Source organism: Chlamydotis macqueenii, chromosome 3 (assembly GCF_036417535.1).
Source record: "Chlamydotis macqueenii isolate bChlMac1 chromosome 3, bChlMac1.mat, whole genome shotgun sequence".
NCBI classification, from domain to species: Eukaryota; Metazoa; Chordata; class Aves; order Otidiformes; family Otididae; genus Chlamydotis; species Chlamydotis macqueenii.
The window spans coordinates 55,988,069-56,011,311 of NC_141558.1; the positions used below are offsets into that span (position 1 = coordinate 55,988,069).

The 23,243-nt window shown below is 38.2% G+C and overlaps 1 protein-coding gene across 5 annotated transcripts in view; it reads left to right on the plus strand.

Annotated features, from left to right (window-relative positions):
• LOC147601250 (uncharacterized) overlaps positions 1–22,887 on the plus strand; it is a 25,719-nt gene extending 2,832 nt beyond the window's left edge. For 2 of the 5 annotated variants that reach the window (XR_015258126.1, XR_015258125.1), the window contains exons 2-5: positions 8,013–8,131; positions 19,199–19,268; positions 20,835–20,910; positions 22,365–22,887. Coding sequence is in view for 2 of the 5 variants with exons in the window: in XM_086744577.1 (XP_086600703.1) it covers positions 13,278–13,391; positions 16,501–16,688; positions 19,199–19,268; positions 20,835–20,910; positions 22,365–22,591 (675 nt within the window). In the remaining 3 variants the exon portion in view is untranslated. Of the gene's footprint in view, positions 1–8,012; positions 8,132–12,140; positions 12,334–12,956; positions 13,392–16,500; positions 16,689–19,198; positions 19,269–20,834; positions 20,911–22,364 lie in introns of those variants that run through there. The other 3 variants (XM_086744577.1, XR_015258127.1, XM_086744578.1) reach the window with 3 other exon arrangements.
• Positions 22,888–23,243: the final 356 nt, after the last annotated feature.

Genomic DNA, 23,243 nt, shown 5'->3' on the forward strand with positions numbered 1-23,243 from the left:
AGAAACCACACCATGCAATGGCAGAAGTATTGTGTAGGTTTAAGTAATATTAACAGTTTTCTATCAAAATAAGTACAACAAGGAATTTCAGTTCTGAGAGAGTTGTGAAAAATAGTTTGTTGTTCACTACTAAAGTGACTGAGTTGTTAAGTCCTGAGTCAGTAAAAGCCTGTCAGCTGGTTCTGGCTAGGATAGAGCTCTCACCTGAGCTGGGTGGAGAACTGAAGCTGGTAGCCCCTATGGCTGGGATAGTTAACTAATTAGCTAACAGCTGGGGTTAATTTACCCAAATTAGCCAAAGGGCTATTCCATCCCATCTGACATCATGCTCAGTATATAAGCGAGGAGGGTGCTGAAGGGAGGCTCCCTGCTACTTGGAAGAAACTAGGTGTGGAGATTTGTTGTAAGCCATTATACTGTATTTGTATTCCATCACTGTTTTGTTTTCTTCTGTCATTACTGTTAAATTTACTTTTTGTTCAATCTCAACCCACGTGTTTGGTTTTTTTTCCTGGTTTTCTTTTGTTTACCAATTCTCCCCCTATTCTCTTGGAGGGTGGGGGGACCAAGAGAGAGACTGCATAGTCTGGTCCTGATTGGGGCTGAACTACGACAAGATGTTAATTTTGTGGCTTATTCTGTAAATGAAATGTATTTGAGCCCCTCAGTGCTTCTTTTAAGTAAGATATCTGTTACAAGTTAGTGTTGTTTACAAGCTCTAGTCTCATGTGATGTTGTGGTAGTTTCTGTGCAGCGTGTAAATATGCAGCTAATATGACAAGTATAGAACATTATGATCCCTAACGAATCCCCTGGATAAATGTGAATCCCCTCTTTAAAAAGAGATGGAGAAGTTGCCTAGAATATCCTTTTTATATTGGCATCTCTCTGAATCTTTATTCCATCATTCCTTTCTCTTTCATGTGTGTATTTTTTCTTTATTTGTAGTTTGGGGTTGTGTGTGTGTGTGTGTCTGTGGTGGTTCGGATTTTTTAGAACAGTGTCTCGCAAATGAGCTTCAGGGACCAGAGTTAACTTTCCTATTATTTCCCTATTTGTGATGACAGGATGGGTTAAAGTTTTATCTCTTCACCTCTCAAGAACCTGCTTGGCTCCTCTTAGTGATAGAACTAGCCCCTGAGAGCACTCTGACCTGCAACCAGTTGCTGTTAATGAGCTGAGAAGCATGCAGGTGAGTCACAAGTGAAGTGACTTGATGTATGTTTTCTTGACCCTGCACTGCCTTCCAGGGTCTGCCAGCTGCACAGGGAAGTGGGTCAGGAAGCGGATCCAGGTCAATTATCACTCTTTTTGACTGGAATATCTTTTTTGAGTTAAATATTTTTCTGTGAGAATACACTTTAAAATATAAAACAAAAAAAAAGGTTGCTGATGGTAGTAAGTATTTCTATGAAGGTTTAAAATGATCAAACTGAATTAGGAAGTCAAGATTATTTGTACTGAAGTTCCAACAGAAGTCTTAAGTAATATGCTTACTGACTTGATTTGTTCTTGAAGTTCATTTATCATGACTCTTGGTCACATTACTGATTGAGTTTAAAAACCAGATCTCTTGTTTTATGCACTCACTCCACTTTCTGTACGTAACAGTTCCTAGAACAGCCTAAGATTTAACAGGATGCTCTAGTATTTATTGTCTGACTCCCTTGCATGGGAAGGAATGTGGCCAAAGCACTCAGTGCTTCTACACCATCATTCTCAATTGGAGTGCTAAATCAAAGTGCAAGTAATCATCATTGGAGTGTAATGTCAAAAAGACTGAAGGAACAGCCTAGAAATTTAACCTCCACGTTGAAAAGGCAAGAATTAGTTTGCTCTTGTCTTTTAAGAAATTATGACCTGCCCCAAGAGAAATTTTTCATGGGAAAGGGATGCCTGTAATATCTACGTAACTGTAAGCCAAAGGGTAGGAATGAAAAATTGAATGCAGTTGCGTGGAAAGACTATGGATTGAACAGTGATTGATACTTTTTTCAAGAAACTAAAATGTACGAGCCTAAACCTGTTTTTCTGACTCAGAAGACTGAAAACAGAGTATGGTTATTAAAATAGATCTCAAAGGCCCAAGGTGTTGGAATAGTGGTGTGCCATTCTGGGTGTTTGTAATACTAGCTCAGCAATTCCACTGGCAGGAAGAGCAACATGTTTGGAAAGCTGTGCTAATCTTTCTGACAGGTGCAGAGGAAGAATGAAAATACATAACTTGCTCAATTTTGTAAATTGCTTAGCATTATATAGAATTTTTGTTACTTTGATATTTAACATAATTTCTAGTAATGAAGAGTTACTAAAAATCCATCCTCTCTACGCTGTCTTCCATATATGTTAGCTTTCACCTAGCTACTTCCTCTGCTTCTCTCTGTTCTTCCGAGTTGTGTTTTGGTGGGTTTTTTTCCTATGTAAAGATTAAGCTTGTGCATGCTGAAATCTAGGATTTTGGACTTTGTAAAATTCTGTCCCCGTAGTCCTAAAAATACATTAGGTCATCTTAGTTGCATTTCTATCAGATTGGCTGTAGTTGTACTATATCTGCTTGATTGTCTTGTCTGATGGAGTATCTCAGAGCACAGCCACAGGGGATGATTAGAAGCAAAGGCAGGATTAATCTTTTTAGCTTCGAAGCCCAGTACTTAAAGCATACATACCCTTGGTTTAAAAAGTACTTACTTTGGTCTTGAGTTGTGAACCTGTCAATCAGGTGATTGTTCCTCTTATTTTTCTGCAGAAAAATGTAGTGTTGCCTAACTTATGGTACACTAGGTCTACTGTCTAATTTATTAATGCATTACAGGTCACTTTGCATCTGATGAGATAATTCTCTAAATTTAGTTTTATCTTGTTTCCCCTTCTAAAATATGGTAACATCATCAGAGTTTCCTTCCACTTTAGTTTTCCTAGCTAGTTTCTCTGTGTTGGTTAGAGTGAAATTTAGAAGCATCTCATAAATAGGTAAGCTGCAAGTCAACCCAGCAAAACTTTTTGCACAAATTGAGTAATTAGTCTGTCACATCCTACTGAAAAAAAATATTCCAAATATTATGACAAGTTTCATAAATATTTTCAGTTATCCTAAGACAGCAACAAAGTTTTAGTCTTTGGGTGTGGTGTGGGTTTTTTTTTTTTTGGCATTCAGCTACTTCTGTCCCTAATTCTGACATTTCTTACATTCATCTTAAATAAAATATTTTTTCCTGTTAAGTTGTTATGCTTGGTAATTCAGTGGTAGCCATTAGAAGCGGCTATAAAAAGTTTAAGATAAACTAAAAAAAAAAAATTGTACTTACTAAAAAATAAGATTCTGGGGGAGTAAAAACTATGTGTGTGTTTATATTACCTAATATAACTCTTCTGATTTTGGCAGAGTACAATTGTAATATATTCTTCGTTCAATTCCTTTGTTAATGTTATACTCTTACTGTTTTCTGCCCCTAAATAATATTCTGTAAGGGTTTTTTTTGCTATGAACTGCTGTGCTTTACTCAGTTGTAAGTTTGAGGTTTTTTTTGTCTAGGGGAAGAGTGTGAAGGGAGTTGTTTTTTCAAAGAACTGAGTTTAGTCTCACATTGAAGAACTTTTATGTATGAGACACTGTGTGTTTATAGTAGTTTCTCAGTGGGTATCAAGATGCGTAGTGCAGTTTACTTGAGCATCTGGGCAGTATCTGCTTATGGAAGCTGAGAATGTAACTCAAAGGTTTTGTGGGGATATGCTTTTGTGGGTGGGGGATGGATAGAGAATGTTTGGGTTGTTCTTTTTTTTTTTTTTTTTTTTTACTGTGGGGCTTTGTCCAAACTTGGAAACCTCAATTATAATTTAAACTTTAGAGTATTTGTAAAGCACCTTCAAATTCCAAAGGGAGAAGATTTCTTTCTTTCCATCCATCTCTCTCCCCACCTTCCAGTCCAATTTTGGGGGAGAACTTCAGTCTGTTTGTTTTTTTTCACAGAAGGTCACAAGGACTTTAGTCCCATCTGTGTCCAGTTTTGACAGCTAAACATACTGTTGTCATTGCTAAGGCAAGTCTTAACTGTTTTGTTTTGTCTTTTTATTTGGACACAAAGATGCCACTTAACTCAAACATTGTGTTTGTTTTTCATTTTAAATTATTTTCATAATGTTATGCAATATGAGTTGGGCTTTGCTAAACAAGAACAATATGGTTCTGGCAAGCACCAACATCCTTTCTTCAAAAAAGGATAGGAAACGTTGCTGTGAAAGATTAAAAGGAAAGGAACTAACTTCAATTTCTGTTTCCAGGTAGTAATATCTTGAGTTTGTGAATAAGGTTTTAAATATTGTATTTCTACTTAGGATATCTCTCAGATATAGATGTGTTCTAGTCTTGAACTCTTGGTTAGTCATATTCACTTTGTAAGGTATAAGAGGCCATTATCAAATGTTGCTGGAGAGCGTCAGTGTTGCTACTATTAAGTCATTCTGGTTGCAGACAACATGAGTACAGCTTCTGTAGTCCTCACTATTTGCACTGTGTTACAAGAAAACTTTTTATGGTGAGCAACCTAATATGTTATCTTCAGTTAAAAATGTCAGAAGACTGAAAGGCACAAACTGTAACGTCTCAGAAGGCACAATTAGGTACAGTCCTGAAATGCTGGCAGTTCTTGCAAATCTAACATCTGTGTCTAAAGAGCTGTGTAAACAGCATTCTCATTTTGGAATTTAAATATCCTGTTTCAGTTAATGCGAATGTTAGAAGTATGCAAGCTTGCTTGTTCTGGTTCTTCAACCTCATTTTCCTTCTAATCAGTCACCGGATGCTAAGGGGATGAACAGGATCTTTTAGGGATGCTGGGCAGAATGATGATGGCAATAAGCTGTCGTTACAATTAAAGCTTTCTTTTCTTAACAGGATATTATGGTTAGTGTAGCACAGAACTTGTGATTAGAACGGCACAGGATTTCTACAAGCAGAATCAATGTAGCACAGCTCATCAGTAGCGTAACACAGCGTTTATAATGCAACTTAACTTACAGTTTCTAATCACCTGGACCCTCTGCAGGTCGGGTCAAATCTTGATACGTGTTTCACTGTATCAATATGACAATCGTCATCTAGACTTGAAAATTGTATAAAAATACATGTCACTCCTTCAGTCCTGCGAGGAAGCAGATGACAGTGGAGGCATCCCTGGTCATCGAGGGGAGTCACAGCTCTCACTGTCTCCCTGTCCAGCAGAAGTTTGGGTCCAAGTTCCCTGCTAAGGGCTTGCAACTGCTTGATTTTAGAGACAGTGCTCTGTGTGCTGTTATGCTTCCCTGGGGTCATCAACAGTCCCAGCTGGCGGTGTGCCTGGGACCTTCAAGGCTGGCAAGGGAGGGAGTAATCAGCCTGGTGCCTGGGAACCTTGAGGCTGGTAGGGAGGGGAAGAAGGAATCTGTTTGCTTTGTCTACTTGGTTCACAGGACCTTCAGAGCCTGATAATGAGGGAAAGGGAACAAAGACATGAACCTGCTTGGTCACAGAGAATGACTGCTTGCCTTAGAAAATGGCATTAGTTATGCTAACCACATTATCAGGGTCAGGAGCAGGGGGTACCAGTCACATATACATGCTTCTTTCCTTCTCATGAACCTTTTGAGAATGTGAGGGAGATGCTAAATAAAGGAACTTCTTAAGCAGTTGTTCTGTCTCTTTCTTGCTGCTTTTATTCAGTGTTCTATTTTGGTTGGTTTAGGAACCTTTACCTTGTATAGAAATTGGTATGCATGATCCAGAGGAGATCAACAAGGTGTTAGCAATTGTTCATCGGGTTCAAGTAAAACAGGATGTAATGGATTCCCCACTTTAATCATTAAAACAGGATATCAAATCCTTCTAAAGCTGGTACCTATCAAGACTCTGAGCATGTGAGTTCCTTCTTGGTTTATGGGTGGGAGGTTTTTTGTTTTCTTTTCTGTACCACTGTTCTCAACAGTTGAAATTGGCCTTTCTTTGGGTACTGTTGGGAAACAGTCATTCCACTTTTTCTCTTGATTGTGGAAAACTGTTCCATTATGAAATTGTACAACTGTCAGTTTTTACAGCAGCCTGCTTAATGGAATCGGACTCATGATAACAAAATGTGGTAGCCGACAGCCTGTATTTCATAGGCTGGGCTACTCCATGTGTTATTGTCATTTTTTGACCATGTTGAACCACGTTCCCAAATAATATCTTCAGGATCCCAGTGCTCACCAAATTATTTTTTTTTTGTGTGTTCATTTATCTAGCAGGGTAGACAGTTGAAGAAATAAGCTATTTGCTAAACCGAGGAACTCTTAAAATCAGATCTCTTGAGTCACCGCCTTCTAGTATGGGATAAATTACCTTTTGGATGTGTGCGGCTTCCTGAACCTGGACTCATTAACTTAGATATCGTCTTTTTAGATGCCTGAAGGTGACTGCCACAAGCATAAGGTGCTCCAGGCATACTACATCTCAAAGTTACTGGGTTAATGTCTGATGTTCAATTTTATTGTGAGAATGCATTTCTTAAACAGAGGTATAAATCTTGTATTGTAAGAGAAAGTTGGGAAACTCAGATTGCCTAACACATTCTTGTGCAACTTGAGGCTTTTCTCAGAGAACTCATGGTGGTGAAAGCTAAGGATCCAGCTGAAGACTGATACCTCACTGAGACCTTTTCAGGGCTTTTGAGTACTTGCTTGAAGAGTTTACTTTTAAAACTAATTCAGGAGGCTGTCAATGCGAGTAGCTTGGATGTACATAATCTCTGCTCCAGGTGAAGTACTGTCTCGCTTCATCTCTTCAGGATGGATGGTTGGCTTTCTTTCCCATGTTGTGTCTTTTTTTTTTTTTTTGTAAGAGAAATAGCTCCTGTATTGCAGGAACTCCTTTTAATAAATACCACTGTAATAATGAAGTTGTTCCGTGTTCACAGGGATTGAATTTCCTCCTGCTGCCATTTTCCATAGCATTACATTACAGACTTAAAATAAGCAAGTAGGGTGCTGCTCCCTCAATCTAGGGAGCTCCCTGAACATACTGTCTTCCTGTATATAAGGGCTTTTTGCTTGTTGGGCATAGCTTTTTGTGCTGCTCGTGACATTTTGATGAAGTGCTGTAACAGTCTTGAGAGATTGTGTCATGATGGTACATGACTCTTGCTAAACCAGTATCCTCATTTTTCACTTTTGCTGAGACTGCATGTGGTATAATAATCTAGATCAGATGAGGCTTGCGGAGGGAGGTAATTATCTTTTATTAGACTGGCTTATAATAGGACACAGCACCACGCAAGCTTTTGGTCACACAGTGACCTCAACAGGCTCACTTGCTGAGATACACATAAGGTCTTTTTTTCCAGCTATATTCGTTAGTCTAATAAAAAGTCTTACCTCTCCATAGGAACATTGCCTGACTTGCAGCCTTTGTGATCTAAGGATGCAACAACATGGCGATCGTTACCGAGGCTGACCAACATGCTCTTCTATCTACTATTTCAGTTCCTCCCACTCTTGTTTGCTATGTGCAGTTTTCTTGTCTGGGGTTTTTATATTCAAGATGCGATGAAGTCATCTTTAATCTATTGTGAAACAGAAGTTAATTTGTCTGAATTCAAATGGAAAAATTCACTTTGCAGAGCCTCTGGCATCTTTCAATATCACTTTAGTGCATGTTTTAATAAATGAGACCTAGGTTTATAACTCTGGAAACTTAAAGGTCATCCATGTTTGAGGTATAAATGTGTAATTTATCACTATGTCATGTTTGTTTGCTTTAAAACTTATTTGTGTTCGTGAGCAACACAATGCTTCACGGGATGACGTTTATTGTTGCTTTTCAGTTACTAAGTGAAGGACACTAGAAACTTTTTTTCATGTAAATAGGTTTTACTTCATGATGAAGGAAGCGTTCAATGATTGTTTTGAGGAGTTTAGTGTTACAAAATCCTAGTTTCCCTTCCCCTTCTGTCAATTTTGGGCTTTTTTTTTTAAGATCTACTGAAATATTTCCCTTGGATTTTCAGGAAGGAAAAACCCTTTGAAAGGAAGTTATTGATCTTAAACAGAAGCAAATGAGGCATTGACAGCTCTGAGGCAGCGAGTAACCATAGCTACTGAGTGATGCTAAACCATAAAACTTTAGGTTAAAATTGTGTGATTGTGTCCAACTTATGTACCTCTGACTCTGAGGTACAATACTGTATTTGCCGACTGTATGGACAACAGTATGACATATTTTGTTTTAAATAAATAAGAATATCTGGCAGTGGTTTATATTGCTACTCTTTAGAATTCCTTACTTATACCTGCTTACTCTGAGGTAATGTTTAATATTAGTCTTCCCTCTTCCCATAAAGGAGTATATGTGTGTGTATAAATAGTATAAGTACAACATATCTGTCTAGGCAGCTACAATGATCAAGATGATGGAGCCAGAAAGGTTCCTTTGCCATGGGTGTCTTCTGTGATGGTTTTTATACTGTTAACAATCCCTATAATACATCTGTTCCATTAACAATAAAAAGTTTTGTGCTGGCAATGTAATGGCTAATGGCTTTCCAGTTTGTAAGTTGATTATTTTTTTACTGCAATCTAATTAGTTACTGAGAAAACTACTACTTTTTTTTTAAAAAGCAGAAAACATAGCCATAGTGCCCCAGCATGTATATGTTTTCATTAACTGTGTACACTTACTTTTCTAGCAAAACGTACAAACACACACGCCCCAAGTCTTTTAATGATTATCTGAAGAAGCCAGATTTCAACGTGCTTTCAATGTTATTGAAATTATGATACTTTTAGTAATTAAGAGAGGAATGGGGAAGCATTTGATATCCCTCTAGCTGTAGCCTTCTCCAAATACTATAGGCTTTTATTATGCCTCTTGAAGATAATATGTTAAATGAATTTTGGTCAGTTACCAGTAGATTAACTTGCCTTCACTTGATGTCAGTACTCTGACTCTTCCTTCACTTCACAGGGTCTTCAAGGTATTTTTGGTATTTTTTTTTTTTTGTTTTGGAAGTTAGAGCATCTTTAATCTTGGGGAAGAGGAATTGAATGTAATTAATGCCACATCATGTTTCTGAATTTTTCTCTTGTGATTACAACAATAACTAATGTGTTGCTTGTCTTGATTATGAGTGAACATCTAGACTTAGACTGATGTAGGAAGGATTATTTTTTGTATAACTATTGAGTGGGAAGTGGTCTGTTCCCCAGTTCATGCTCCCCTTCTTCCCAGTAAGTGAAACAGATGGTAAAACTTAACTTTCTGAAAAAACTGACCCAGGTGTTTTCCTGCATGGATTTATGTTATTAAAATGGTGTCTCCTCTGGTGGCTTTTTTCCTTAGAATTTTAGTCTCTTTTTGTCAGATCCAGTCCAGGAAACATTTCCTGTCTTGATATTGAAGTAATCTAAATGTGAAAGTTGTGGGTTTTTTGTTCCCTTTGCAAAATACACACATGAGAAGATAAGAAATTACTTATAGAAAAGGCATTTTGATTACAAATCATGGATTTGCTCCATAGCTATTTGAGTGATTTAAATGTTATACTTCTATACAAATCCTTGTCATTGCGGGAAACCTTTTTCAGAACTTTTTTTTTTAACATAGACTACACACACTACAAAGTTTACTATGTCTAAATCTATTTCAAGCCTCTTTCTGAATGAACTTCTGGATAATTTGCATACAGCAAACTTGGAATAGTGGCAGATATAGATTTGTTTTTACCAGCTATCTTTTGCAAGTCCCTTAAAAGTAATTCATGATCCACAGTTGAAAACTGGTCTCAAACTCCCATAAAATTTCTCACATCTTTATTTTTCTTCCTCTGTTTTTAGCCAGTAACTGTTCTACCACAAACCCCAAGAACTTACAGCTGCTCTTCAGAGTAACTAGTGGTGTTCAGCACATATTTGCTCTGTCATGGCTGGAGCTACACTTGAATTCATAGCTTATAGATAGATATTACAATGAGCAGAGTAGTCAATTAGTATAGAGTCAGTACTACTTAGCACTTCCTAAAGGTGTAGAGAAAGAATTCCCTTGGAGATTTTTAATATTGCCCTGAGTTCTAACTCTCGTAGTTTTCAGGCTTGGTAATAATAAACCTCACTCTTCCAGGTCTTAAAGCAACATTGATGCAGATAATGGAGTTTTTACAGGGTGGTTTTTTTTTTTTTTTCTTATTACCAATGTGAGATGTAAATAACTTTATATCAAAGCAGTAAGGAATGTTTACAGCTGAAAAATATGGAGTAACTTTTGGAACCTTACTGTCAGAGTTCTCTTGCACTGGTACTATGCAGAATAGAGCTGTTTTTTAATAGTCTCACTGTCTTGGGTTGGTTTTTTTTTGTTGGTTTTTTTTTTTTTTTTAAATTGAAAAGAAAGCTTAGAATCATAGAATAATTAGGGTTGGAAGGGACCTTCAAAGGTCATCTTGTCCAACCCCCCTGCAAGGAGCAGGGACATCCCTGACTAGATCAGGTTGCTCAGAGCCCCATCCAACCTGGCCTTGAACGTTTCCAGGGATGGGGCATCCACCAGCTCTCTGGGCAACCTGTTCCAGTGTTCTACAACTTGCATTGTAAAAAATTTTTTCCTAATATCCAATCTACCTCCCTCTATTTTAAAACCATTACCCCTCGTCCTATCACAACAGGCCCTACTTGAACAGTCTCTCCCCACAACAGGGGAGAGAATTCAATCAATTCTGAATCAATTCTAGTGTTTTCTGATGTGTATCTTTCAGGGTCAGAGATCTGATTTGAAAAAGCATATTCTTCAGAGCGTTCTGAAATTATGCCTTATGTGACAGTAATTCTTACTACCTACATGTGGTCATTCTAAATTGCTGTTCTTGAGAATATGTTTCTCTTTAAGCAATCACCTTAATATCCTGCAGTGTTGAAATGCAGTTTGTTCAGTCTTGAGACAAAGAACCTCAAAGTGGTAGAAAAATATTTCAGTAGTCACACTGTGCTGACTATTGAAATTGAGGAGTTAGCTTTTTATTAGACTCATTTGGAAAATATTCACTTCCTGAAAGATAAACTAAGTTAAGTACTGCTATGCTACTTCATGCTTTACCTGAAATATTGAGAGAGAATATTGTGTAACTTGAGTTTAATCTTTTACATACTAGTTGTATGGGGCTGTAATTTAGCAAGCAAGGATTGAATCTATTTAAATTGAAGCATCTTTTTTTTTATATTCTTGGGATTGTTACATGGGATCATTCAGTTCCCTACTGAATTTTAAAGTGCCAGATCTGTTTTCTGGATTAGTTTGAAAAGCTTTATTTATTGAAAACTCACGGTACAATAAAGTATTGATTGAAATAGATTTTAGAGCCTTCAGAGATGAGAGGGTTTTGAGGGACTGTATAAAAATAGCGTGCCTTGCTGAAAGAGTAGAAAAATAACTTGGTGACCTCACAGCTGTAGTCATCAGAGAACTACATTCCTTTCCATGACAGATATTAAGCTGTTGCTGCTCAGACTGTTTGGATAATGAGGTTGATAGTTTGCCTACAAAGGTTCCCGGAAAAACATTAAACAACTAAGAGGACAAAAATGATTGACTTAAATGTCGTAACTATGATGAAAATGTCACGGAAAGCTCACTTTTCTCTTGAAAAGGAATTTTGATAAATTCAATATATCAAATTTCTGAATTTGAAAATACAGTGTTAGGAAGCGTATTTTTGATCCTTGTTGATGTTGATCAGCAAATCCATGTTATCAATGATTGAAGTTCAAAGCCCTCATGTACTGCAAGAGCTTAAAGCGAGCAAACTACTGGAGATCCATCCACTCTGTTGTCCTTTTAGCAATGCTGAACCAAGGGCACCTTAGAGGTTATTCAGTATTGTCATTAGGTATCCTCATTTCCCTGTTTGTGCTCATAGCAGTCTCCTCGCATTCTTTGAATAACGTAAGTTTAATTTGAATAATTCCTTGTGTAATAAAGTAAATAGGACCATATGATTTTGAATTTAATTTTTATCTTATTTTACACTGAATAAAGATTCAATTATTTCAAACAAAATGGCAGCATGATATAGGGGAAAGAGGTTTTTTGCCTACAAACAATCACTGAGTTGCCTTTTTTTTTTTTTCTGTCAGAGTTTGGAAAATCAGTGTGATGGGACAGGAAGGAGAAACAAAGTTGCAGCTGGAGTTGGTGGCCTTGATCAACAAAGAGTTGGACCAGGCACATCTCAGACATAGAAAAGGATGGCTGAAGAGTAAGAGCAGTACATTTAATTTTAAGGGGAAAACAAGACCTGAATTCTTAGGTCTGTCTAAGCAAGGAAAAAGACTGATCTTGGAGTTGAGTATTGTTGCTTTCCATGTAACAGTGAGGGGACAGCTTTGCTGTAAGGAAGTTGAACTAATATCCTTGTTTCTTGTTTGCCTTCAGCTGAGGCTGACGTTCTGATTCATGGCAGTTGGTTCAGCATGTTCTAGCTTGTGGTCATAGCTGGTTTGTGTTAGCTGTTCTTGAACTAAAAAAATGGGTATAGTAGTAGGAGAAAGGAAGACTTACGTGGAGCAGGAGCATGTGTTGGGAAGGATGAGTGGGCATTCCTTGTGTTTTGAATGTGGGAAAAGAGGAATGAGATTGCTCAAAAAGTTTGCCACCCTCCTTCCTTCTCTGGCCTATTGTGCTCATGAATTAAGAAGAAGAAACAGAGCTTCGAAAGGAGCTTTTAGGAGACGAGGGGGCTGGGAGCAGTCCCTTATGTTGATGGGAACAAGGGTGAGAAAAGGGACCCTTTTTCTGTCTCTGTGGAGACTTCTTCCTTACAAGCCTGCTGATTCTCAGGGTATTTTTTGTTTGGCAGGTTGAGTTGAAGAGTGAGCCTTGAGGTTTTTTGTTTGTTTGTGTTGGAAGTGGAGTTAAAGCAGAAGCAGGCAGCGGTGAGGGGAAAGCGTTCAGTGGATATAAGCTATTGTGATCCAACCATTGCTCCAAATGAGCTGAGACACACGTATATTTTAGTTCTTGCTGTTGAATGTTAACGGTGTTCTGCCATGTACAAAAGCAAAGGCTTCAGAATGACAGCTTGGGTTCACAGTCTGAGGTGGAAATGGTGTTTTTGTTTCCACTCCTTTTCTGATGAGAGTGCAAATGGCAATTCTTACTGAAACTCCTCTGTTGCATTAAGAACAAATACACTAGTTATGTTTTTTTAAAGGGAATTTAAATAGTATTCAGCATATAAGTATACCGGAATAAACATACGTAGTGGACTCTGAAACATCCATCTGAGATGCTAATGAAATTTATTTTCTGGAACAAAACAAAGACATATGAAGTCACTGTTTGCTGCTTTGAATCAACTGTAGTTCTTTCAGACAGATCAGTAATATTTGAGACCTGTCAGGTAAAATCTAATGACCTTGAACCATGCATCTTTTGTTTTAAATGTGCCTTTCTATAATATGCTTAAAAGTGTTTTAATCATGGACATATGTTTTTGCTAATGTCAGGTTGCCTCACAGGCTTAACTGCACAATGGTGATTTACTGAAGCTTTTTAAGCCTATTGCATTTCCCTCCATGTTCTCTGATGGGCTGCAGTTAAAGAGCTGTTGAGCAAATGTGTCTTGTTTTGATTACGTGTTTTTAACTACTTTGCTACAAAGCAAAAGACCAAATAAATCAATAGGAAGACCTCTGTTGTGTTTTTACACCAAGAGAACAGAACTTAAGAAAATTTAGTGATTGCCATGTGACAGGACTAGGAGTAATGGTTTCAAAATAGAGGGAGGTAGATCTAGATTAGATATTAGGAAAAGATTTTTTTATACTGAGGGTTGCCCAGAGAGATGGTGGAAGCCCTGTCCCTGGAAACGTTCAAGGCCAGGCTGGATGAGGCTCTGAGCAACCTGATCTAGTCAGGGATGTCCCTGCTCCTTGCAGGGGGGTTGGACAAGATGACCTTTGAAGGTCCCTTCCAACCCTAACTATTCTATAATTCTATGTGTGTACTACTCCTGTAATTAAAGCTGGAACCCTAAAAGTATGAGCGTGCACTTCAACAAGGTTGAGATTGAGAAGCTTGCTGCCAGTCCTGAAGAATTCAGAGTGTAATTAACTGATTTCACATATCTACTGCAGGGTATGTGAAGCTACCACCATTTTATAAATAAAGTGAAAATTAGACTAAGATTTGCACAAGGGTGTGCTGTCATTACATTTAAAGTTTGTCACCCAGTTCCATGCTACAGTCAGCGGACATTGTCTATTCTGTGGCAGTTTGAAGTGATCCTGTTGCTTAAAAGGTTTACCTCTCCGAAGTCTCCTTAGGCTTCTCCCAAGCTACAAGATGATTAACTAATGCATTCTAAGAAATAATCCAGTCCTGGTTGCTGTCTTCAGTTTAAAGTTATGGAAAACAGTTACTTGATTGTTAACTATTCGCTATGCACGCACGCAGCGGCACCCATGTTCTTGCACCCATGAGGCCTACAGCTTCCAAAAATGCTGAAAATAAAAGCTGCTTGAGATGAAATTACATGGTTTTGTGATAACAAGGAATTTTACAAGAAAATACTTTGCTTTAGTAAAGACCTTCTCCCTTTTTTACTGTTTCACTCATGCAGCTTGAGAGAGAATGTGCATTTGCATAGTCATACTAATGTAGAGGTTAAAACAGAACTTAGAAAGATACTACAACTGAGGTGCAAGACAAGTCAGTAATTTAAGAAAAAATAGTCATGGACTGTGTACAAACCAAAATGTGCTTCACCATTCGTACTTCAACTCCTGGCTGGCATGATTAGTAACTTTGTTAACGAGGAAAACTCTTTAACTGGGTATGTTATCCTAAGGGTTGTGTAACACGAAACAGACTGAATTGTTAGGTAAAACTCATGTTTATTTTATGCAGTGAAGCATGTGGCTGGCTTAAGTTACCTTTGGGTTTTTTTTTTTAGTAGATCTGAACTTTTGACATAGTTAGCTTTTGTTGGAACACTTCTAAATAATGCTATTTGCTGTTGCGCAGCATATGGTGTGTTAATGCTTTCTTTTTATTTTTAGTATGCCAGAACTATGTGTTCCACCCTACAGCATGAGCCGGCTTTCCTTGCTCACATTCCTTGCAGTCCATCTGCCTATAAATGTTTTTAGAGTGCATCAACTGATGATGCTAAGATACTGATGTGTGAAGTCATTAACAATAAAAATAAACCATAAAACTTTGTGGTGCAGTTGGCCCGAACATATTCCACCACCATGCCAAAATCAAGTAGGCTCTGTTTTTTAATTAAAATCTTATCTGGAAACTCTTCATCTGAAATCATCATTTGTCACATTTGTTGGGAACATCTTTGGAAGCAAATCTGAAATTTTCTCCTGTAGAATGCCTAGTGTTTTGTGGAGAAGAAAGATCAAAAGATTACTTGTGATTAGGGCAGGCAGTGTAAAACAAGTTCTATCAGACTTGGGAGTAATCTAAGTTTTTGTTTTTTTTTTCCAAATCATTGTGAAATGAAAGAGCCTAGAAGAGGATACATGCCTGTTAAGACACAATTCAGCTAGGAAGTTATATACCTAGAGGTGGGTGATTTTTACTGGATAATCCTCATCCAAAACAAAACTATTATTTTGGGATGCTGTGGTATAAAACACTCTGTATTTGCAAAACAGAAGAGGCCACCACTTCTTGCTTTACCTCAGTAGTTATTGATGTAAAAATACTAACAAACTTACAGTTGTCTCTAGGTCACAAGTAGCATTTTTCGCAGTGGGCTCCTCGGGATTATTGAGCGTACTGTAGGAGTAATGCCTGCTGTGGCAAGAGCCTGGAACTTAAAAGTGCTGTTAAGCAAGAGTCACAAATCTTGTGATCCCACGGTTGAAAAAGGGAAAACAGGTGGTAGGACTAGATACAATGGTTCTTTCAATTTTTATCAGAGCTTTGACAGCTTTCCCTAAGAAGTTTTCTCTTTAGAAAAGAGATAAAACTGTAAATAGAACTGGCCGGGCATACACAGTGCCTGTCAGCCTCTTACTCCTGCCATCTGCAGTATAAATCCTTAGGTTTAAGATTTGGTCCTTTAAAATTGTTGCTGCATGAATGAGTACTCTTTATTTAAAAACTAAATTAAAATCTTTCATTGTCAGTATATGGCATGCTTCATTCAGTAACACTGTTGTTAAATTAGTGTTGTCTGTCAATGCCTATGTATAACATAAAAAAAAAAAAACCACCCTTGAGTAAAGAGCTGATTCATAGCAATATCTCTGTATTCTTTACCAGTCCTAGATCAGTATCTAAATAGCAGAGTGGCATACACCCACAGTCTTGTATGTAGTAATAGTTTTGTATTTAGTATCAGCATTTTCTGACACAGTTTTGTTTTGGTTTTGTTTTGCTTTTTTTTTCTCCCCAGAATAGAAAAGGTTTTGAGGTGAGAATTCTGTGCTATGTTGAGTCGGGATAGCCAGCTTTGTACTAGTAAATGGGCATATTGTTCTCATCAACAGCTACTCAGGGATGAGCAGAAACCATCGTATCAGTGGCACAAACCTATGTTCCAGCAAGAAAGAGGAAATATGCAGAACAGATGCTGCTTCATCTGGATCAGCAAGGCAGATATTAAGTCCGAACCCTTTAACACTCAAATGACTGTTGTATCCACGTTGGGATATTCTTTAGCAGAATCCTTGGAAAAGTCTTAAATGCCTGTGCATAACATGCCACTTCTGGCATGTCAGTGTCCAAAATTTGGTGGGTTAAGCAACCTTTTTTTTTTTTTTTTTGTAAAAGCATGTCTATTTACCCCCCTTATATTAATTTCCTCTTTGCTGCAGCCTTTTCTTCAAACACTTGTGCTAGTGAATAGGTATAGCATTATCTAGCTTGTCATTTATTTCAAATGGGCATTTAAAGGGTTTGGCTCTGATTAAAATCCCACTGTTTCTATACTTTCAGTAGTAGGGTGACTTAAAATGTCTTTGTCAGATGTCTTCAGCCTCTCCAGCTGTCCTGTCAGTGAGGATGAGTCAGAAGCTGGAGTCCTACAACTAACACTCACTAAATCTGGAAGGCTTAACTGTTAGCATAACAGCTTGGGGCAGGATGTAGACTGGTGTGTCACTGAGGTGACAGCAGCCTTTCTGGAGTGCTGCCACATCTTGAGGAGAAGAAAGTCTCTTGGTCCTTTGTTTTACTCTACACTGACAGGGAAAACAGTGTTTTGCAGGAGAGCTGAGCTGACTGTGGGCTCATACTAGAAACAGTGTTCATGGGAACTTTTCAGGCTGATTGCATGGTGAATACTTTGTTTCACTTTCTGTGCAGAAACAGCAAGCCTGGTGTTTGGGGGAAGGTGCAGAACGTGCAGTACATGCATGATAACAGGAGGTGATGGGTCTGCAATCCCCCTGAGCCTGAGAGAAAGTAGATGGCTGGCCCAGTTAGAAAGGTCTCTGTTAAGACTTGGATATCCCTACTGTTTAGTAGTGATATATATGGTGTATGTGCAAACTGAGTTCATGTGTTCATTCTTGATGTATCCACATCTGCATCACCTGACATTAAACGGACGAACAGGATCTTTTAGGGATGCTGGGCAGAATGATGATGGCAATATGCTGTGGTTAAAATTAAAGCTTTATTTTCTTAACAGGATATTATGATTAGTGTAGCACAGAGTTTTATTAGAATGACACAGGATTTCTACAAGCAGAATCAATGTAGCACAGCTCATCAGTAGCGTAACACAGCGTTTATAATGCAACTTAACTTACAGTTTCTAATCACCTGGACCTCTGCAGGTCGGGTCAAATCTTGATACGTGTTTCGCTGTATCAATATGACAATCGTCATCTAGACTTGAAAATTTTATAAAAATACATGTCACTCCTTCAGTCCTGGGAGGAAGCAGATGACAGTGGAGGCATCCCTGGTCACCGAGGGGAGTCACAGCTCTCACTGTCTCCCTGTCCAGCAGAAGTTTGGGTCCAAGTTCCCTGCTAAGGGCTTGCAACTGCTTGATTTTAGAGACAGTGCTCTGTGTGCTGTTATGCTTCCCTGGGGTCATCAACAGTCCCAGCTGGCGGTGTGCCTGGGACCTTCAAGGCTGGCAAGGGAGGGAGTAATCAGCCTGGTGCCTGGGAACCTTGAGGCTGGTAGGGAGGGGAAGAAGGAATCTGTTTGCTTTGTCTACTTGGTTCACAGGACCTTCAGAGCCTGATAATGAGGGAAAGGCAACAAAGACATGAACCTGCTTGGTCACAGAGAATGGCTGCTTGCCTTAGAAAATGGCATTAGTTATGCTAACCGCATTACCAGGGTCAGGAGCAGGGGGTACTGGTTACGCACCTGATGCTGGTTATGGCAGTGCTGCTGTACAGATATTGTTAAGTAGAAACCCCTCCTCACAGTAAGGAAAAAAAAAAGACTTCACAGAAAGTCAACCTGTGCAAACAGTGATTAGAGCCTGTATGTCAGATTTGTGGCCTTCCCTGCCTTTGAATCTTCCTTTGAATCTTCAAAAGGAGAGCTCTGTGCTTCATGGTAACCTGGCAACTGCGTACACAATACGACAGAGTGATTTTTCTGTTTTCAAGTTACATCATTTTGACTTAGCCAGTTACAAGCTGCTGTTATCAGGTTCTAGATGTGTGGGTTTTTTTCTTTTTCCAGAGAAACTCCACAGATTTAACAGCAATTTTTTTGTAAATTTTAAGTGAAGTATAGACAAACTTGTAGTCTTAGGTCCATAGGCATAGAGAAATACGGTTTTTCTGTATTTTGCTGATGGTTACCCTGGCTGCATGTTTGAATACACTTGTGTTTTGATTTTGCTTTTAGTATAGTGTTAAAACTGTTACACAAATAATGCTTTCATTTTACTTATACAATATCTTCTACAGGCTTCAGGAGAAATGCAAACAGGACACAAGATTTAGTCATAGACTCATAGAATGGTTTGGGTTGGAAGGGACCTTAAAGATCATCTAGTTCCAACTCTTGCCCTGGTTAGGGACATCTTCCACTGGACCACGTCGCTCAAAGTCTCATCCAGCCTGGCCTTGAAAGTCCTAGCTTTATAGTGACATTTTAATTGTCCTTTTAAAAATACAGCTTATACAGTGGTAACCATAACATTTTTAACTGGAGATTCTTTTTTTCAAAGCCAGCTGGATTTGGAGTACTCTACTGAATAGTTGTGAAAAGAATACATCCATCCAATACAGTTTGGGTACTCAGACATCGGAATAGAAGTTGTGAAAATCAAGAATGTCTAGTAAGAAAAAAATACTATATTCTTCTGCTTGCTGTTTATAAACATAACTATATTTCTTATAAACAAGGCTATATTTAATATATATATCTAATATTTTCCTTTTCTTGTTGGCAAAAATCTTGGCATTTGTCAGTGTTGATCAGGAAAATACAAAGCACTTGGAATTTGGTTTAACTTATGCTTCATCCTATGATTTAAAGTATTTGAAAACAGAATTGTCTTGCTTTTATTGTACTTGACTCCTCTTCATAAATCCTTCACTGGGAGGAGAGAATCCCAAGATATAATTTGCCCTAACTCTAGCTTCCTAGCTCTTCACTTCCACTCCTCTACCGTTCCTTCAGTTGGGATGATGCAACTGCTTTTGCATCTGAATTACAGAACTGATACAGATTAAAAACCTACTCTCCCCTAGGTGTTTAAGGAATTTGTGTGCATGTGTTTTTTAAATCCAGTTTGCCTTGATCTAGTAGTTATTGCAGCATAGCATAGGAGGTAGCACAGCAGGGAGCGTGTGGAAAAGATTGAATAACATGGCGTTGTGGGAGGAGGTAGGGAGGGGGAAATGTTATTGGACTACAGCCTTTTACGTCCTGAGGTTGCTTGCAGTGTTCTCTCTGTTTTTGAAGGAGTAGCACCTAGCTGAAGAGAACTAGATGGCAACAGTTTCTGAACAGTGACACGGGGAAAAACATGTTTCTTGGGGGGGGGGGGGGGGGGGGGGAGATTACTATGTTTATAGGGCTTCTGTAGTAATATAACTAGTAAATCTGCAAGTGGAATGTCCTAGTGGTCCTCTGTGTGTTGACTGGCTTGGTAAAAGAGTAACTTAGTGTATAGCCTTAGAGTACAGATTCTGGTTCATAATACATGCCATTAACAGAGAGTGCCATAGACTGAGCCTAGTTCCTCAGCACTGAGTGATGGACCCTAATGATGAGTAGTGAAATGAAAGAAATATTAACTTGTTATTTGTAATGTCCCTAAAGGAGGTGACTCTGGGGTATGATTGTAGCCCTTACCTAAAGGCAGGGAGAGGAGGAAGTGACACATTGCTGAGACTACATTAAAGTTTCAGGATAAGGGACCAAACATGTGCAAACCACAGACAATCTGCCAGAACTGTGATGTCCGGATGCTCTGTCTGTGTTTAGTTCTTACATCTGCAAAATACAGAAGACTACCAGTTGTGGCTTTGTCTTTTTTTCTTTAACGTAAGCTTTCAACATAATAGCAAATTTGTGTGGGGAAGAATATGCAGCCTAGCAATGAAAAAACATTGATGCAAATTCAAAAATAACTTGATTACATTTTACTAACTGAACAAAGGTGATGACAGCTGCAATTGCAGTTGCAGCGTAGATAGCGTTTCAGTCACCAGCTGTCCACTGTACTCTGGTGTGTGGCTGCTACAGCAGTAGTTTTAACCAAACTGGGAAGGAAATAGCAGAATCCTATAGCAAGTGATTACTTTCTCTAGTATCTCTCACAATACAGGAAATTAGTCATTTGGGTCACATTTTTGGACATCAACTAATTTTTTTTTTCTTTTACAAAAACTTACAGGAATCTGAACAAGCAGTGGACAACAGTGGATTAGAGACAGACAGGGAAGATAACAGTTCCACGTGTCCAGATTCAGGTAAACTAGATTGAGATTAACCAGCACAGTTTGTTCTATTTTCAGTCTGAGGGTTTTCCATTTCAAACAGGCTGAAGAGAGTTGTTAAATGGTCATTAGCGTGGGGGGAGACATGACATGACAGACAGACTCCACAACCACAGAACAAGGTGGTTTTTGTCCATTCAGATCCTATCACTGACCTTAAGAAGCAGACTAATCTAATTAATTATTGAAATAAACTTAACTTTAAAATTTTGTAAGAACACTGTTAATGTTACATGTCAAATATATGGTTAAACTTGCTCACTGGTACTTTGTGAAGAATTTCTACTGTGCTTTGTGCTTTTGGTAAGGGTAAACCAATGCAAGGGATGTTCTTTGAAGAAAGCTTTCCCATATTCTGGAATTGAGCTGGCAGAACAGTTATTTTATGGAGGTTCTAACGTTTGGAATGTGAAACAGTGTGAAATCGAGCCCTTTGAATAACTAAATCATTGATGTAGTATGTGCTTGCTAGTGTCAGGTTAGACAAAAGCTTCTTTTCATGCCTTACTTAGTTTGATTTATGAGCTCTTCATTGTCATAACATTCATAACTTCTGTGTTATGAAATCCTACTTGAAGAAACAAAATCTTGAGGAAATTATGCTGACAGTTTGTATCTACTTTTCATTTTGGAATAAAAGCATGTTAAGTTTGGATGACCAAATGAGCACATGTTTAGGGTTTGTTGTTTTTTTTTTACCATAGGAACTGTTTTTCTACAATTACCAACATATGGCCACAGCAAACTGCTCTAAAACTTCTGTAAATTTTTCTGCCAGGCATGCTCCCCATGAAGCCTCCTTCCCTTTTTTCCCAAATCTACTATCCTTACGAAAGCTTCAATAAAAAGATTAGTTCTGCAGAAAGTCCTGAAGATCAGCTAATCTGGCATGAATTTGGAACTCCTTTTTAGCATGTTAAGAAATGGGTTTAGACTCAGATGAGGTATTTTTGTCTCCTTTTTAAAGATGGGGTAGGGTTTTTTTATGGCTTCAAGCATTTTGAGACTGGGCTTTTTTAAAGAAACTGACTGCAATTAACTGAACACTATCTTTAGCTTGTTTAAAAGTTTGTAACTCCTTTCCTCATAGTACAAGAAAATAGTCTTTTAAGATACACTGAGCATTTTCACAGAGCCTGGAAGATCTTGTATAAATGCTAAAAACCTAAAGCAGGTATTCCTCATGCATAAGCAAATAAGAAATGGATGCCAATTCTGTGCCATTTCCATAGCAAGCTACCTTGAAGGGTTAGTAGTAAATACAAATGTAGGTCTGAATTTTTCTTTCAAAAAAAAAAGCCATTGATCATGAATGGAAGTGGGTTTCAGTTGTCATAGCTGAATTTTAAAATTTACTGCCAGTCTTTATTTTATCATTGTCTATTAGATATCCGGTGTGCTGACTGTGCCATCTGCTTTTCCTGCAGGTCATGTGGAGAAGAGAAGGAAAATAAATCACTTAGCCATCCAAAAAGCTAAACAGTACTTGAATCATATGAACAAGGACAATGTAAAACTAACTGAAAGCATAGTGACTTTGGAAGAACAATCTCTTCAGAAGCTCTCTGAAATTTCATCTGCCTTTCCTACTTTAGCTAGTTTCTTCATGAACATAAAAATCTCAAAGGGTTGTCCGAGGTTCAAGGAGGATTAACTTAAAGCTAGGGCTCTTAGGGCCATTTTTAATTCAAAGAGATCTTAATATATGCAGAGTTGGGACTCCTAGGAACATTTTCAATTATTTAAATGGCATAATACCTTTTTTTAAGGTAGAAGGCTTGCATCCAATTTGGCTATGAAGTGCTGTGCACAGTGTTTGATACTACAGACATTCCAGGATGGTTTACTTGTGGCCTTCTCTTTCTTCCAAGGGCAACATATGTGCAAGCTCAGTGATTGGCAGGGATCAATATAGACAAATCAATAAAGATAACTGATCTGAAACACGAACTATAGCATGCCTGAGTGTTACAGGATGACTGTGTTGTTCTTTACTACCTTATCACTGCCAGAACCTTTTAATGTCATGTATTTGAGTTGAGGACAAATAGTGGTCACAAAAAGAGGACGGTATCACCTTGAAATCTGTCACCCTACCTTTGGCTCCCTTGACATTTTCAGTTGCTTGTTTTGCATCATGCTGTTTGCTTTAAGGAAAATCTATAGACTGGTATCCCCTGGGGAGTTGACTTAGGCTTTACTCAGGGTCTGATGTAACAGGATTTCATACAGATTGCACTTCAGACTTTCAAGAGCCATAGCAACAGCCTGTAAGGAAAGCTTGACCCTTGCTGTATATTTCACTG